A 14938-nucleotide genomic window follows, 5' to 3' on the forward strand; every position below is an offset into this window, starting at 1 on the left:
AAAAGATCCTGATGGTAAAAGTAGTGTATATTTCCATTTATTTCTGGATATATAGCACAATTTGTAAATAAAATTAAGGGGTGCCAATACTAACTGGCGGCGCTGTACATTGTGATTATAGTAGTCTATGGCCTATGCTGTGCTAATGTGCCTCCTGCTACAACAGTTACTGACTGATAGAGTCAGTAACTTTGAGGTGAAATCCTGTGTCTGTCATCATCACACACACATGCACCACCGGCCCGGATCTCTTCCGAGAGGATCGAAAATTCAGGGCCGTGAGTGCGTGCTCACTTTCAGTCTTACAATAGTCATTTCTTCCTCTCACTCTACGCTCTCGTCTCCTCCACTCGGCGCCCCAAATCCTTCTCATCTTACGCCTTTGGTTTACCAGAGCCGTAGACCTCGTGAAAGCCCCGCCGTGTGCACCTCCACCTCCTCAAACATCCACCAGTACCACTCACTGAGCTTTACAACTATCAGTCCTGTCAGTTCAGACGGGACAACATTGTGAGTCACCGTATTCAAACTGACTAACATACATGTAGACAAGCATTGCATTGTTGTAGTCTATCAAATGCATTTTTGTCCTCTTTCTCAAAATGAGATGCACATAATTGAAAACTCATAGTGAATGTTGATGCATTGGCTCCCTCCATGAGGTACACTAAAGACACTACATGGGGGCGAGTTGCAGAAAAAGAGACAAATCAACTTCAAAACACAAACAAGATAGGAGGAGGGGTAGGCACAGAATATTACTTTAGATGTGTCAACAAAACAAAAATTCCATGTTACACCCTCCACCCAGAACCAGTCCTCAGTTAAAAACCCCCCCCCAAAAAACCAAAAAACAAACTCTTGAATACTCTTTTAACTGTATGACAGACTTTTGCTTGTATGTAGTATGCGGATGTGGGGCGTCACGGCAAAAAGAAACACGACAAACAGATCACAGTCACTTTTCTCATAAATCAACTTCAGTGTTTATTATTCACACTCAAAAAAAGAACACTTTGAAACAGGCTACAGTCATCACCACCAAACCGATATATTCTTTTAGCTTTTTTCTCATTTAAATGACTATTTCTCTTATTTTTCTCCCTAACGAGGCACAGGATTGTGCTTCTACGACAACACCCCATCCCCCTCCCCCACCCTCGGTCTGGCCATGGGCCTCGGCGAAGCTCCTTCGTGCCCCAGCCCAGGTGTCCGGGCCCTCACTCCACCTGAGTCTTAATTACTGAGTTTGTTGATTCATTAAAGCCAGTGGCAAGGTGGGCTTGATTGAGTTTGCCCACCCCTCCCGTGTCCTTTTTTTTGTCATTTTATCATCCTCGTTTCCCCTTTTTGTAATTTTTGTTTGTTTTTTTCCCTTTTATTTTTCCCCCCTCCTTTTTCTTCGGTCAAGGATTGCTTCAAAATACAAAAATAAAAAGAGCAGGATAGCTGCTCAGGGTCAGTGCTGACTGGAGTGGGAGCCTCAGGGTGTGAGTTTGGTCGGGCTGAGGCGTTGCTGGCTCAGCCGGTGGAGTGCTAGTGAGAGAGCTCTGTGGCCTCCCTGCCCGCCCGTCTCTGTGTGCGAGTGTGTCCAACTGCCTTTAATGGCGGCAAGTGAATAGTTGCGTCGCCACCCGGGGGCCCTGGTGCCAGGGCTACGGAGCACCCTCTCAGAGAGATATGCATAGTGCCCCCACAAACCTTCTCCACCCACAGGTGACATTTTAAAACACTTTGTTTTGGTTTAGACTACAATCTCAATCCACCTCCCCTCCCCCGATCCTGCCCTCGCCCATTCCGCTTAACGCATATCCAGCCAGTGCAAAAACTCAAAAAACACAAATGCAATCCAGGTTCATGCGAAAACAAACAAACCAAAAGAAAAAGAAAAAGAAAAAAACAGACAGTGCAGCCTGTAACGATCAGGAGTAATTTCACTCCTCCTGTTAAGTGCAACACAGAACCGCTTGACTCTGCCGCCTACCACCGAGGCCGCTGCCAGTAACACACGTCTGACACTGCATAGAGGACAATTTGGGAGATGCATCAGCTGACGCCAAGGGTGGCACAGGTGCTGGTTGCATATTCGGAGGGGTGCTGCGTAGCCTCTTCACCTAACGAGGTTTGCTTCCCGCCCTCACCGCCTGCCAACCCGGGGCCCCCTTCTATCTCGTGTTTGTCCCTTCAGTGTGCTTTCGGTGCTAAAGAAGCAGGATAAGATATGTTTATACTTCCCTTGTTTTTAATGGTTTCCTGTTAGTAGTATTTTCAGTTTTTATCATACAAATCACATATATTCTCAAACGGTAGTGATCTTACAGAAATAAATGTATGACGTCTCACCACTGTCAAGCCTTTTGTTTATGTTGTCAAGCTGTATATGGGAAAAGCAAGAGGAAGAGGCGTTTCTTTTTTTTTTCCTCTAGGAGGATAAATGAAGGGATGAAAGGTTGACGAGGAAAGACGACTGGTGGCACCGCAAAAAGTAGTAGACGAGTGGAGAACATGAAGGCGGAACACAGGAACAGTGAGACAATGGGTAACCATGGCAATAAGGATGACGGACACCAAGACAACACAACATAGTAGTTCCCTCACCTCCACCACAACCACCATACAGTGATGGGGAGTTTCTGACGGTGAGGTCTGTTTGGGGCAGGTGCTGTCTGGAGAGTCACAATTGGACATGGGGAGAGAGGAGGAGGAGGAGGAGAGTGAGCGTGGGTCTGCCAAGTCCACACAACCAACAGACAGGCCAATGACTGCAAAGTAGTGTGTGAGTGACTGAGTTTTCACAGCCATATAAGGTACCGTCCGATCAGGACCTTAGAAGGCCGCACACTACCCAGCATAGTGTCATGAATTCCCAGTGCTCAAATTCTTAATGCACATTTACACAGATGTCAGAAACCTAAAAAGGTTTGAATCAGTTTGATACTTTTTTGACAGGACAAAACAAAACAAATAAACAAACAAAACAAATAAACAAACAAACAAAAAACAAAAACAAAGAGAATTCCTTTTTGATCGCAACCAGTCCTTCCAAGTTGCATCCTGTGAAGAAGTCAAAGTTGACGTGTGATATAAAGAGTTTGTTGGGGGTTCCTAAGGTGGGGGTGGGGGGTTAACTGTCTCCTTTGTGCATTCCCTCAGACTCCATGTGAGCCTCCATCCAAATGCACAGGGAGGGGGGGGAACAAGATGGCTAGGGATGGATGGGTCATAGACGTATATAGGTATACATATATATATACACATACAGTACGTCTATGGGATGAGCGAGGACTTGAGGACTCTCAAGCGTGGCACAGGAAGGAAGAGGGGGAGGAGGAAAAGCAGGTAGGGTAATCTGAAATCATCAGAAATCTGATGCCAGCAGCGTAGGAAACGTGGTGAGAGAGTGAAAAACATCACGGCAACCGAGAACAAAGATAAATGAAGAGAGGAGAGATGATGAGGGAAGAGGCAGAGAGAGAGAGAGAGAGAGAGAGAGAGAGAGAGAGAGAGAGAGAGAGAGAGAGAGAGAGAGAGAGAGAGAGAGAGAGAGAGAGATAAGTAGACAGTATTGTAGGCTGGGGTAAGATGGCGAAAGAAAGGGGCAAAAGCAGAGCAGGAAAGGAAGGGAGTGGGACAGGAGGACTCAGGAGTAGGACTGTGGCACCCTAAAGCCAGACTGGTACACCGGCCTGCCCGAGTTGGACTGGGACGGCGGCAGGGTGGGGCCGATGGGGTAGTTGTAGCCTGGCGTGGAGTAGGGATACCCACCAGAGGGGTAAGGTGCTGCGCTGGGGCCAAACTGGCCGAAGGGAGGCGCAGGGATGGCAGAGAACGCTGGCTGGCTTGGGTAAGGGCAGGCCCCGGGGCCTCGAGAGGCAGCGTAGCCTGGCACAGGGGTGAACGAGGACCCTGGGCTGGGGTAGGGCGGGAACTGGGCCGGGGGGTTGGCGGGGCCCCCGGCGGAGGCAGCAGCAGCAGGCTGGGCAGGGGAGGCCCCCGGGAAGGGGCCGTAGGGGAGGCCGGAGCCGGACGGGTTCTGCGGGGAGTTTGAGTAGCCGCCGCTGGGCTTCGCGGCAGTCTGCGGCTGTGGGTGCGGCTGGACCGGTTGCCACGGTGAGGAGGTGATGGCCGGGTCCTGGCCGGCGCCACTGGACGTAGCCGCTGCCGCTGCGTTGTCGACGGCGGTCTGGCTCTTCTGGCGAAGCGCCTCCTGCAGCTTCTCTATTCGAACTCGCCGCTTGTGGGCGAGGGAGCGCAGGGCCAGGAAGCGCTCGAGGAAGGAGTCCAGAGGCAAGGAGCCCTCCAGAAACTCCTCTGCTAGTGTCTGCAAAATATATACAAAACAAACAGTAAATGTGGTGTCGAAAACATTAACAACACAATAAAAAGGTCAGAGAAATATATTCATTCTTATATGCGTTGTCGGTGTTATTCAGTGGGAGAATAACACAAATCACACACAGCATTGCAAAACAATGTTTATTTATGTTCTAAGTGCGTATTTCAACCATTGTCACAATCGCCAAGCCCGATGACTTGTCTGTGGCATTTTGCTGTCAGTGCAGATCAGCATGCCTGTGACAGCAGTGGCTCCAACTCACCTCTGACTCTGCCTCTGTGCTGGCGCCCTCTGCCTGAAGACGTGAGAATAGCACCTCCGGGGACACCTGTCCCAATACATCGTCTGTGAAGAAGAGCAAACGGTCAGTATTCGGAACAAACCATTGCCTGAAGAGCAAAAGCTCACAATGGAGCAACAAAATGTCGTCATGTATGTGAGGAACTATTTCCGGGCTACAATACAGAAAACAAACACGAATGCACAGATTAGATCACATAGAAAACAAAACAAAAGGATTTTTTTTCAAGCTGCACTGCCACAGGCCAACAGGATTATGTGACACTGAATCACTCTTGGAAACCCACAGTACAGTGCTCGGCTATTGTTCCCTACAAGCAGTCACAGTGTTTCTTCACACAGTGAATACTTGGGTGTGGAGGGACAGGTGACAGAAAGACAACAGGTAGAGTGATCTAGTTTCCATTGGTAGTGTTCATGAGAGGTGACATGAGAGGATACATATTACGTTCGGGAGGTGTGCTTTGTATCATAATCATAGCCATACTTGGTATTTAAATGGTTTGTTTAAGTTCTATATGAAAATCTAATCTAGTATTTACTCTTAGCTGACCTGCCAAAAGTCATCCTGAAAAAGCAGTCATGGGTGAGCGGTTAGGGCGTCAGACTTGCATCCCAGAGGTTGCCGGTTCAACTCCCGACCCGCCAGGTTGGTGGGGGGAGTAATCAACCAGTGCTCTCCCCCATCCTCCTCCATGACTGAGGTACCCTGAGCATGGTACCGTCCCACCGCACTGCTCCCCATGGGGCGCCACTGAGGGCTGCCCCCTTGCACGGGTGAGGCATAAATGCAATTTCGTTGTGTGCAGTGTGCAGTGTTCACATGTGTGCTGTGGAGTGCTGTGTCACAATGACAATGGGAGTTGGAGTTTCCCAATGGGCTTTCATGCTTTCACGCAAAATGCATCATTGGATTTTGGTGGTCAATAATTCTTTGTAGCTGGTCATGAGACAAATGGAAAATGAGACCCAAAATGTCATTGGGTTTTGGTTCTCTTTTTTTCAGACACACCACACAACTCTATCATTGTAGCCTGGCTTTACCCCTCCATAAGCTTCCGTTTCTTTACTGACTGAAAAATAGTTGGTAGAGATGCTGCTATGCGCTAAGCCCCCCATATTTGGGCTTGCATGCCCATGGGGACCCCGGTTCGAGTCCGGCCAGGGTCATTTCCCAATCCTCCCCCATCTCTCTCTCCCACTCGCTTCCTGTCAGCATCTCATACTGTCCTGTCAATAAAGGCATAAAAAGCCCCTAAAATATATATACACGTATATAAAAAAGGAATAGCGACCAAGAGATGCAGGACCCAGATGCAGAGAGAGGATATGAAACTTAAGCATTTGCAGCCGAAAGTCTGCGAGTGACGCATTCTACAAAATGAAGACGAGCCATGTATGGATGCATTAGCATAGTGAGAGTGCAATGCTGTTTGTATAAGAGTTGACAGCGGTGGCAATCAACTTGTGATGGCCCACGATTTAAAGTAGCATTAAATAATAATGGGGGGGGAAACAGCAATGGACAGAGGCCTATCTGTCGGTCAGTCAGTCAGGGCAATCATGAATAAGCAGTTATGGTGTCAGGCTTGTAGCCCCAAAGTTTGCCAGTTCAATTTCCGGAGCAATTAACCAATGCTCTCCCCATCCTCCTCCATGACAGAGGCATAAAGGTGAGGCATAAATGCAATATTGTTGTGTGCTGTGCGTGTCACAATAACAATGGGACGGGAATAACAATATAGCAGGTGGGCTTAAACTTTCTAGGTGTCAAGTGTGAGAGAGTGGTCTGCGGATTGACTTACGGGACATTGGCCTGAGTGGTCCTCCTGCCTTAGAAAGATCCCACTGGTGAATCGAAACGTTGCCATTTGCTTAATGAAGTAAAGTTTACAATTTCAGAGTTCATGCGCAGTGTGCAGACTACTCTCTCACACGACTATTGTTGTCTGGCACCTGGATAATTGGTTTTGTGGATGTGCGCCCCCCCCCACCCCCCCAAACAGCTTTCAGGTGTCCGTCCGGCCTACTCACCTCTGAGTGTGCAGCGCTGCTTGTATCGGTCCCGAACCTCCTCGAGCTCGGAGTAGCGGCCCACCAGCCGTTCCCTCTCCTGCTCCAGACGAGGCTTCATGTCCAGGTTAAGCTCCGCCAGGCTGCGATTGGACGCCAGCGCCATCTCACGCTCCAGCTGGATGTTCTGGATCTGTTGCAACAACAAAAGTGGACAAGTAAGTACCGTATGTGACTTCAGGGACATTATCATGCACTCAAGACCACTTGATGGTCCTATTTGGATCATCAAACAGCTTGATTGGGAGGCACCCCAAGTGGTCTGTGAAAATTGATGTAACAAGAGCCTACCTGGACCGAAATTTAGCTTTGGACCAGAAAAATCTCTAGGCATATTTTTACATAGCCCTTGACATGGAGCCATGGATGACCAGAGAGGTACAAAACCTCCTTCAGGAAAGGAACTCTGCCTTCAGGAGTGGTGATGAGGGGATGTACAGCGCGGCCAGGTCTAGCCTCAAGAGGGGAATCAGACAAGCCAAGGCTGCTTACAGGCAGAAAATAGAGGACTGTTTCCAGAGCCACAACTCCAGGCAGGTGTGGCAGGGCATTCAGCACATCACGAACCACAGACCCAGTACCAAGTCAACAGATTCCGTGGACACCTCATTGGCAGAGGAACTTAACATCTTTTTTGCCCGCTTTGAGGTACAGCCACCTGACACTGCCATCCATTACCCACCAGGATACAGCAGTCACTCTCTCGTGCTGGAGGAACAGCAGGTGAGGCGGGTGCTACGGGCAGTGGATCCACGGAAAGCAGCGGGCCCGGGTGGTGTCTCTGGACGGGTCCTGAGAGACTGCGCGGCCCAGCTGGCTGGGGTCTTCACTACCATCTTCAACCAGTCCCTGAGCCAGGCTGCTGTCCCCCCCTGCCTGAAGTCCTCCACCATCATCCCGCTCCCCAAAAAGAACACCATCAGTGGACTGAATGACTACCGACCAGTGGCACTCACTCCCATCATTATGAAGTGTTTTGAAAAACTGGTTCGGGCTCACATCACCTCCTGTCTCCCACCTGGGTTTGACCCTCATCAGTTTGCCTACCGGGCCGGCAGGTCCACAGATGACGCCATCATAACAGCCCTTCATGCTGCTCTGTCCCATCTAGAGCAGCAGGGGAGCTATGCCAGGCTGCTCTTTGTGGATTTTAGCTCGGCATTCAACACTATCCTCCCCAACAGACTGGTGACCAAGTTATTGGACCTGGGGCTGTCACACTCCATCTGTCGGTGGATACTGGACTTTCTGACAGGCCGCTCCCAGAGGGTAAGAGCTGGCTCCCACCTGTCCTCAGTCATAAACACCAGCACAGGCTCCCCCCAAGGTTGTGTGCTAAGCCCACTCCTGTACACCCTATACACTTACGACTGCACCCCCTCTCACTCCAGCAATAGTATCATCAAGTTTGCTGATGACACCACCATCGTAGGTCTCATCTCCAAGGGAGACGAAACTGCATACAGGGAAGAGGTGCAGCGTCTATCGGTCTGGTGCAAGGAGAACAACCTGTTCCTAAACATCTCAAAAACAAAGGAGTTGATAGTGGACTACAGGAGGACAAAGGCTAACATTCAACCACTGGTCATCGATGGGCCTGTGTGGAGAGGGTCTCTGATTTCCGCTTCCTGGGCGTGCATCTGAGGGACGACCTTACTTGGAACACCAACACCACTGCCACCATCAAGAAGGCACAACAGAGACTGTACTTCCTTAGGGTCTTACGGGCTAACCATCTACCCCAAAGTCTACTGGTGGCCTTCTACCGGAGCTCCATAGAGAGCATCCTAACATACTGTTTATGTGTGTGGTATTCCAGCTGCACAGCAGCGGACAGAAGAGCTCTTCAGAGAGTGGTCAGCACAGCTCAGAAGATCACCAGCTGTCCCCTGCCCTCTTTAGAGGAGTTGTTCTCCTGTCGCTGTCTAAAGAAAGCCAAGCAAATCATCAGAGACCCCTACCATACTGGACATAAACTGTTTGAGCTGCTGCCATCAGGCAGGCGTTACAGGGCTCTGGGTACAAAAACAAACAGGCTAAAAGACAGTTTTTATCCAAAAGCAATCTACACACTTAATTTTGCACAGCTGACTTTTTAAAATCTTAATTATTTTTATACAGTATATATATAGGTTCTTTGTTGATTTTTTAAGCACCGTGAGCATCTGCACTTTACCAATTTCGTTGTACCTGTACAATGACAATAAAGTTTCATTCATTCATTCATTCATTCATTCATTCATTCATTCATACACATTTACCAGATTCAAAAGGAAAGTTATGCTTCACAAACCAATCTGATCTTTGAATTCATTCTGGTGTGGAAGCTAAGTCTGTGTTATAAATAAAATATGAATTATGAAATGCATTTAGGTCACATGCTGTAGGGATCTGTTAAATATTCAATGAAATATTACCGATAAAGAAGGAGTTTGAATGAGCTAAGACCTACTCTGACATAGCACCCTGTGTTGATTAACCCATGGATGCCTAAAGCACCTGCAAAAAAAGCTCCTGCTGAATGCCTAAGCCCTTGTTGGGAAAGTTGCCCTCAGCCTATAAAAACCTAAATATCTCAGGCTCTGATGCACATAAAAACATTAAATAAAGTTGCATTTAAACCCTAAGAACTTCATCTTGCATTAGAATGTGTTCATTGAGACCCTGCCGTGGCTCTAACGGTAGGGCACTGGGTTACTAAGCCGGAGACCCGGGTACGATTCTGGCCCGGGTCATTTGCCGAACCTTCCCCCATCTCTCTCTCCCACTCACTTTCTGTTGCCTCTCATACTGTCCAACCTAATAAAGACATAAAAGGCCCTAAAATATATATACACAGGGTTTTTTCTGAATGGGGAAATAGGGGCGCTCCACCCTCATACCTCCGCGGGTGCGCCCTCATACTTCCTTTTTTTAAATATATAAATGACTTTTTTGAGCGCCCCTAGTACATTTCTCAGTCACGGGGACCTGCAACCTGCCATGATGCTCCCTCATGCCAAAAATTCCTAGAAAAAGCCCTGATACATATAAAGAATGGGTTCATTCAGCTGTAACATACCCACATTTTTATTAAAAAAGCTAAAATCTCATGAGGCTGAATGCAGCGTATATGTCGCTCCAGGCACCAAAGGTCAAACAACATATACGAGTCATCAGGCTAAAATGGGTTAAGACATTGTTCACACATGATTTCAAGATGTGTGTCTACCGTCTAGTGGACAGCCAAGACAAGCATGTGTCAATATCCCGATTGCCGCATTCACTATTGCTGTTGTGGTGGACAAATTACTCAATAGTTTACACTACAGAATGTGCTCAACTTCCTCTGTGGCTTTCTCAGCTAGGGGGTCAGACTCTGGATATCTACATACCACACGTTATATTTGGAGATGTCCACTTAAAATTCTATCGCCTTAAATGCATTCCATTTGTCAAACTTCAGAACTCTTGAAAACACATAAGAGAACACGGACACTTTACCCACTGTTTTGGCCAGGGCTCAAAATTAATACCAGCCAACCGGCCAAATGCTGGTTAAAAATCACTTTGGGTGGTAGGAAACCAACTTACCAGCCATTTAACCCATTAGTGAGTGTGTTTAGATGGTAAGATAAACATCTACTAGCCATTTTGGCCGGTGATGAAAAAACGTTAATTTAGGGCCCTGGTTATGGCAGAGCAAGACAACTGTATTTTCAATAACCTAATAATCCCCCCCTCCCCCATAAAAGCAATAAAAAGTTGATCACAAAAAAAAACAACCTAATAATCATTATCTAATCCTGCATCTTTACATTCAAGTTACAGACGTCTGGTTCTGACTGCACTAAACTTGCCACGCGTCTATCCAGAAGAAAAACATAGTGGAGGCAGTGACTAAGACATGCTCGCTTGGTATAAGGTCAGCAAAAAAGTCAGACGCAGCCCCATCTGACATAAAAATTAGCTCATGCCATTTCATGGCAGGGCAAGGTGCTCTAAAAACAGAAGACAAACAGTCTTTCCAAGAATTCTTTACTTACACAAAATGCTGCAGGAGAAAAATGTCTGCCATGTTAATTGAAGCACATTGCCTTCCACTGGTTACATTACATTATCTTGAAATCATGTGTGAAGAACAATGTCCTAATCAACCCAGGCTGCTATGTCAGAGTAGGTTCATTAAATAGCAAGGTTATGGCTGCTTGTGATGAGCAGAAGGCTAGGATTGTGTTTGTCTTTTCCTGTGGTAAAGCTGCTTAACAACACAGTGCAGTTTTCACACAGGTACTGTGGAATACAGTTCAGTAAACTTGGTGCAACTGTAACACATCAAACTGTGAATGCATTGATGGCTGGATGAGATCATCTGAAACATGTGTATGTGTATGTTTTAGAAGTGTGATGGTTCTGTTGTATAGCTTGCAACAGTTTCATTGACTCTGAATCAATTTCCATGTTTAACCAGCATCAATAAAAGTCTCATGAGCTAGCTCCTCTTTACGCCATGTATGGGTGAACATCTGACACCCTTCATTCGCCCCTATGTTAATCCCACCTGGCTTGCACTTTCTATGTAGAGCCAAAAACACTGGCCCAGCCCAGTGCTCTTGTGGAAACCAAGCCAATGCATGCTAGTCACAATGGGGAGGGGATAAACCCTGGTAAGCACATCCCTTGATCCTTATTTTCCTGCAGCATTACTAAAGTTACTCTCTACTCCACTACTACTTTACTCTGCTTTGGCTTCACATAGTACAGACGTGGGCAAACTCAGGCCCGGGGGCCACATGCGGCCCGCTCGGCCATTGCATGCGCCCCTCAGAGCCTTTCCAAGGAAAAAAAAAGGCAGATTTATATGGTCACTCATTCTTAAATTGAGTACCTAAAACAAGGGTCTTGGAAAACTAAGATTGCTGAAGTCTACATCTAGATACAATTAGCAGGAATGGCATAAATGACAATGGTGTAATTATGTTGGCGTACACCATTTCTTATTATTGGCACTGGCAAGTTGCCTACGACATCCGGCCCTTTGGTCAACTTTCTAAACCCAATGCGGACCTTGGGTCAAAATAATTGCCCATCCCTGATATAGTAGTGTGGAGGTAAAAATAAAAGATCAAGCAACTTATGTGGCCATTTTTGTTAAAAGGTCTTCTTCAATACCCCACTCAATTCATGTTTGTGACCATTTGAATTGTAGTACACCAGAATGCTCTGATATCTGGCGCTTAAATATTTCAAAATATTGTGTTCTTTTGGCTAGTTATCAAGTGCTAATAGGCAAGTGATGACAGCAAGTTACCTATACTAAAGAAGGCAATAGAGGTTTAACTTAAGAGCTGTGTGCACAAATGCTCTTTGTACCTTCAGTTCAATATGTAAATATTGTGTGTGCCGAAGCAGCCTGATATCCAATACATGTTGATTGGCTTCAGCTACTGTGTCTGTGACCTATTCTGGCTTAGGCTACTGTGTCTGTGAAATTTTCAATAAATGAACGCCAGGGTGACATTATTTCTCTGCTGTTTGTTTGGATCGGGTGTAGACGCGCAGTCAGGCTAACAGTCTCCTCCTCTGCTCTCTCGGCTTAGCCTAACCATCAGAATGTCGAGCTCAGAATATTCCTGTTTGTCCAGTTGAGGCGCATACAGGAGTTTCTGCATTTTCTACAACCCTCACCGTCCTGTGCCTCTAATAATAGGCAACATAGTGGAATCCTTCCTGTTAGTTAAGTGAAGTGAAGCGAAGCAAAAGCCAGACTCCCCTACTCCCAAGCTCCCATAGTCATTGTGACACAGCACTACACAGCACACAAGTGCCCACTGCACACAACAAAGTTGTATTTATGGCTCACCCGTGCAAGGGAGCAGGCCCCCAGTGGCGCCCGAAAGGGAGCAGTGCGGCGGGACGGTACCATGCTCAGGGTACCTGAGTCATGGAGGAGGATGGGGGAAGAGCACTGGTTAATTATTCCCCCCACCTACCTGGCGGGTTGGGAGTCGAACAGGCAACCAAGTAATGAGTCACCTATACATACTGAATTATCCACAGTGCCATGTTGAATAACATATGGCCATTTCCCCCGATAATGACTCAATCGCTCCATTGGTACTTGATTCAAAATCTCACTTAACTTCATTCAACTGACAGGACCCTCACAGTTGCTAGTCCACATCTATGGGACCTGCTGTCCCCACTGTCCATCGGCATGTAAAGGCTCTCCTTCAAATGAAGCAAGCTCTAAGCTCAGGACCTAAGCATATTAATGGGGACCAGCAAAGACATCCCAAAGGTTGTGTATTTCCTTGCACACTGTAGTCCTATTGCTGTCTCTTTCCTCCGCCACTGTGGTCTCTCTTATAGCATGTGCCTCAGCATCAGATTATAACTAAGTGGGAAGTCATTGGGCCTAATGCTCCTGACGGTGATCAAGACCACTGGCATTATGTGGGATTGATATTACTATCAGTTTAAAAAAAAATCCACCCACCTCATCAGATTCTAGTGCCATCGACTCCACCCGTTCCGAGTTGTCCAGTAAATCCTGCAACTCGGATTGGCTGAGGTCCTGAAGCTTATCCATTGATTTGCCAGAGAAACTGTGGGAAGAAAGGAAGAACGAACATGATTAGCATATCGTATGCAACAACAATAGGAAGATTACTCTGGAAAACGTCAGGGGCTGCTCTTCGTAATTAAACTGATATACAATCACTAACGAAACAAGACAAAGAAGAGTGTACCGACACTGCAGATGCACTCGAGTGGTAATCTTTACCACAACAAACCTGTGACATGTCACATGTCATATTGACAGCCACTCTAAATGAGTACAATGAACCAGTCCAACACTGTTCTACATGTCCAGAAATAAAGACAATGTGCTTTTAAGTGTAATAGGAGAATTTATGATATATTTAACGAGCTTAACGAAGGGAATACGTTTTGTTTGCCATGCTACAGCTACCGATTGTAGCTGAGTAATTCAGTCCGCTGTAGTAAGACTCTCGCACAGTCGTACACTGAAGGGATGGTGTCCCTTTATCGTAACTGCAGGCTAAAATGAGCCAAGGGCGTTTATAAAGCAAAACAATAACGTAACATGTACTTACGTGCGGCAAGCAAATCAAATATATTCTGGCAAGGAACACATTGACGGGCACCCAACTTAATTGGACGAGGATGACGTAAAATAAACACGGAAGCACTGACCTCAATATCAAAACAAAAATACAAGCGATCGCTTATGTTCCCAATTATGCACTTAAACTGTACGTTTCTGACGGCTGTCAGATCTGGTTCGTTGTATCCAGATTTTGACGGGAGCTACCTAGCTATCGAGCTAATAATAGTCACTGAGCTAACTAGCAAGCGTTCTGGCTACACACCGAAAAACGATATGCTTACAACGAAGGCACTTGCTTGCGCGAGCGCTAGCTAACTTCAGGAAAGCCCACCGCTCGAGCTCAGTGTTCCATGGGAGTCAACATCGGTCTGCCGTCCAGTGTTATCCAATAGAGTCAAGCAAGTTATATCCACCTGATAATATAGCACGAGAACCCACACTAGTCATGTGCGAATTGTGTTAGGATAGAGAGATTTCCTTTTCATAAGGGAAAGTTTCACTTCGGACTGACAGAAACCAGCGCCATATTTGGTTTCAACCATGAATGTGACAAAGGGGAGGCGCCCCCACGCAATTTACTCCTTCGTAACTCGAATAATACACGTGTCCATATTCCTCTCAGGTAATGCACGGTCATATTACAAGATGTGTTAATTGTAACTGCTGCATGTAAGAGCTGTGTTCTTAAAATTTGTCCATCAACTTCCAAACTATAGCCACCCGTCGTTTTGTAAGTGGTATATGCCACAGCCACTGAGAGAGCCTGTTCCACAGACCTCCTACCTAAACCGTCTCTGCCTAAAGTAAATGGCCGGTCTGTAGACAAATGTTTACGAGAAACAGCACTTCCAGAGTGCTACTACTAGCGCGGTTTGTTTGAATCTTCTCAATCTTTTTCAAATCCTTGGAGGTATTGGCATGGTCTGGTTTGTGACTGGGTCTGGAGAGTGAGTACGATGGATGAGTGTAGTGATGCTGGAGAGGTGAAGATGAGGCTTCAAAGGGGTGCTTCAGAGATAAAATCATTTCAGGCTTGTGAACGCCCTCTGCTGGTTACGCGTGGTAACAGTATTCTGAAAATGTTCTTGAGAAGCATTGCTGTCAGCTGACTTGAA

General features: G+C 46.7%; 1 protein-coding gene across 3 annotated transcripts; it reads right to left on the minus strand.

Annotated features, from left to right (window-relative positions):
- Window positions 1-958: 958 nt before the first annotated feature.
- vps37c (VPS37C subunit of ESCRT-I) lies at window positions 959-14251 on the minus strand. 3 transcript variants are annotated; one of them, XM_063219285.1, is made up of 5 exons: window positions 14155-14251; window positions 13188-13296; window positions 6671-6842; window positions 4599-4681; window positions 959-4321 (listed from the first exon to the last, which is right to left on the minus strand). In XM_063219285.1, exons 2-5 carry the CDS (start codon window positions 13278-13280, stop codon window positions 3641-3643), a joined length of 1029 nt encoding a protein of 342 aa, XP_063075355.1. In that variant the 5' UTR covers window positions 13281-13296; window positions 14155-14251; the 3' UTR covers window positions 959-3640. The 3 variants fall into 3 exon arrangements, with proteins under 3 accessions (XP_063075355.1, XP_063075354.1, XP_063075353.1); XM_063219284.1 differs by having other exon boundaries at window positions 14105-14186; XM_063219283.1 differs by lacking the exon at window positions 14155-14251 and adding an exon at window positions 13810-13900.
- Window positions 14252-14938: the final 687 nt, after the last annotated feature.

This window comes from Engraulis encrasicolus, chromosome 16, assembly GCF_034702125.1.
Source record: "Engraulis encrasicolus isolate BLACKSEA-1 chromosome 16, IST_EnEncr_1.0, whole genome shotgun sequence".
NCBI classification, from domain to species: Eukaryota; Metazoa; Chordata; class Actinopteri; order Clupeiformes; family Engraulidae; genus Engraulis; species Engraulis encrasicolus.

Bases quoted from the DNA above. Each gene is read 5' to 3' on its own strand.
- vps37c (XM_063219285.1), bottom strand. From the start codon at position 13,280: ATGGATAAGCTTCAGGACCTCAGCCAATCCGAGTTGCAGGATTTACTG. The intron at 6,843-13,187 runs GTGGGTGGATTT...TTGTTGCAACAG, and splicing joins TGGCACTAGAATCTGATGAG to ATCCAGAACATCCAGCTGGA. The intron at 4,322-4,598 runs GTGAGTTGGAGC...TATATTTTGCAG, and splicing joins GCACAGAGGCAGAGTCAGAG to ACACTAGCAGAGGAGTTTCT.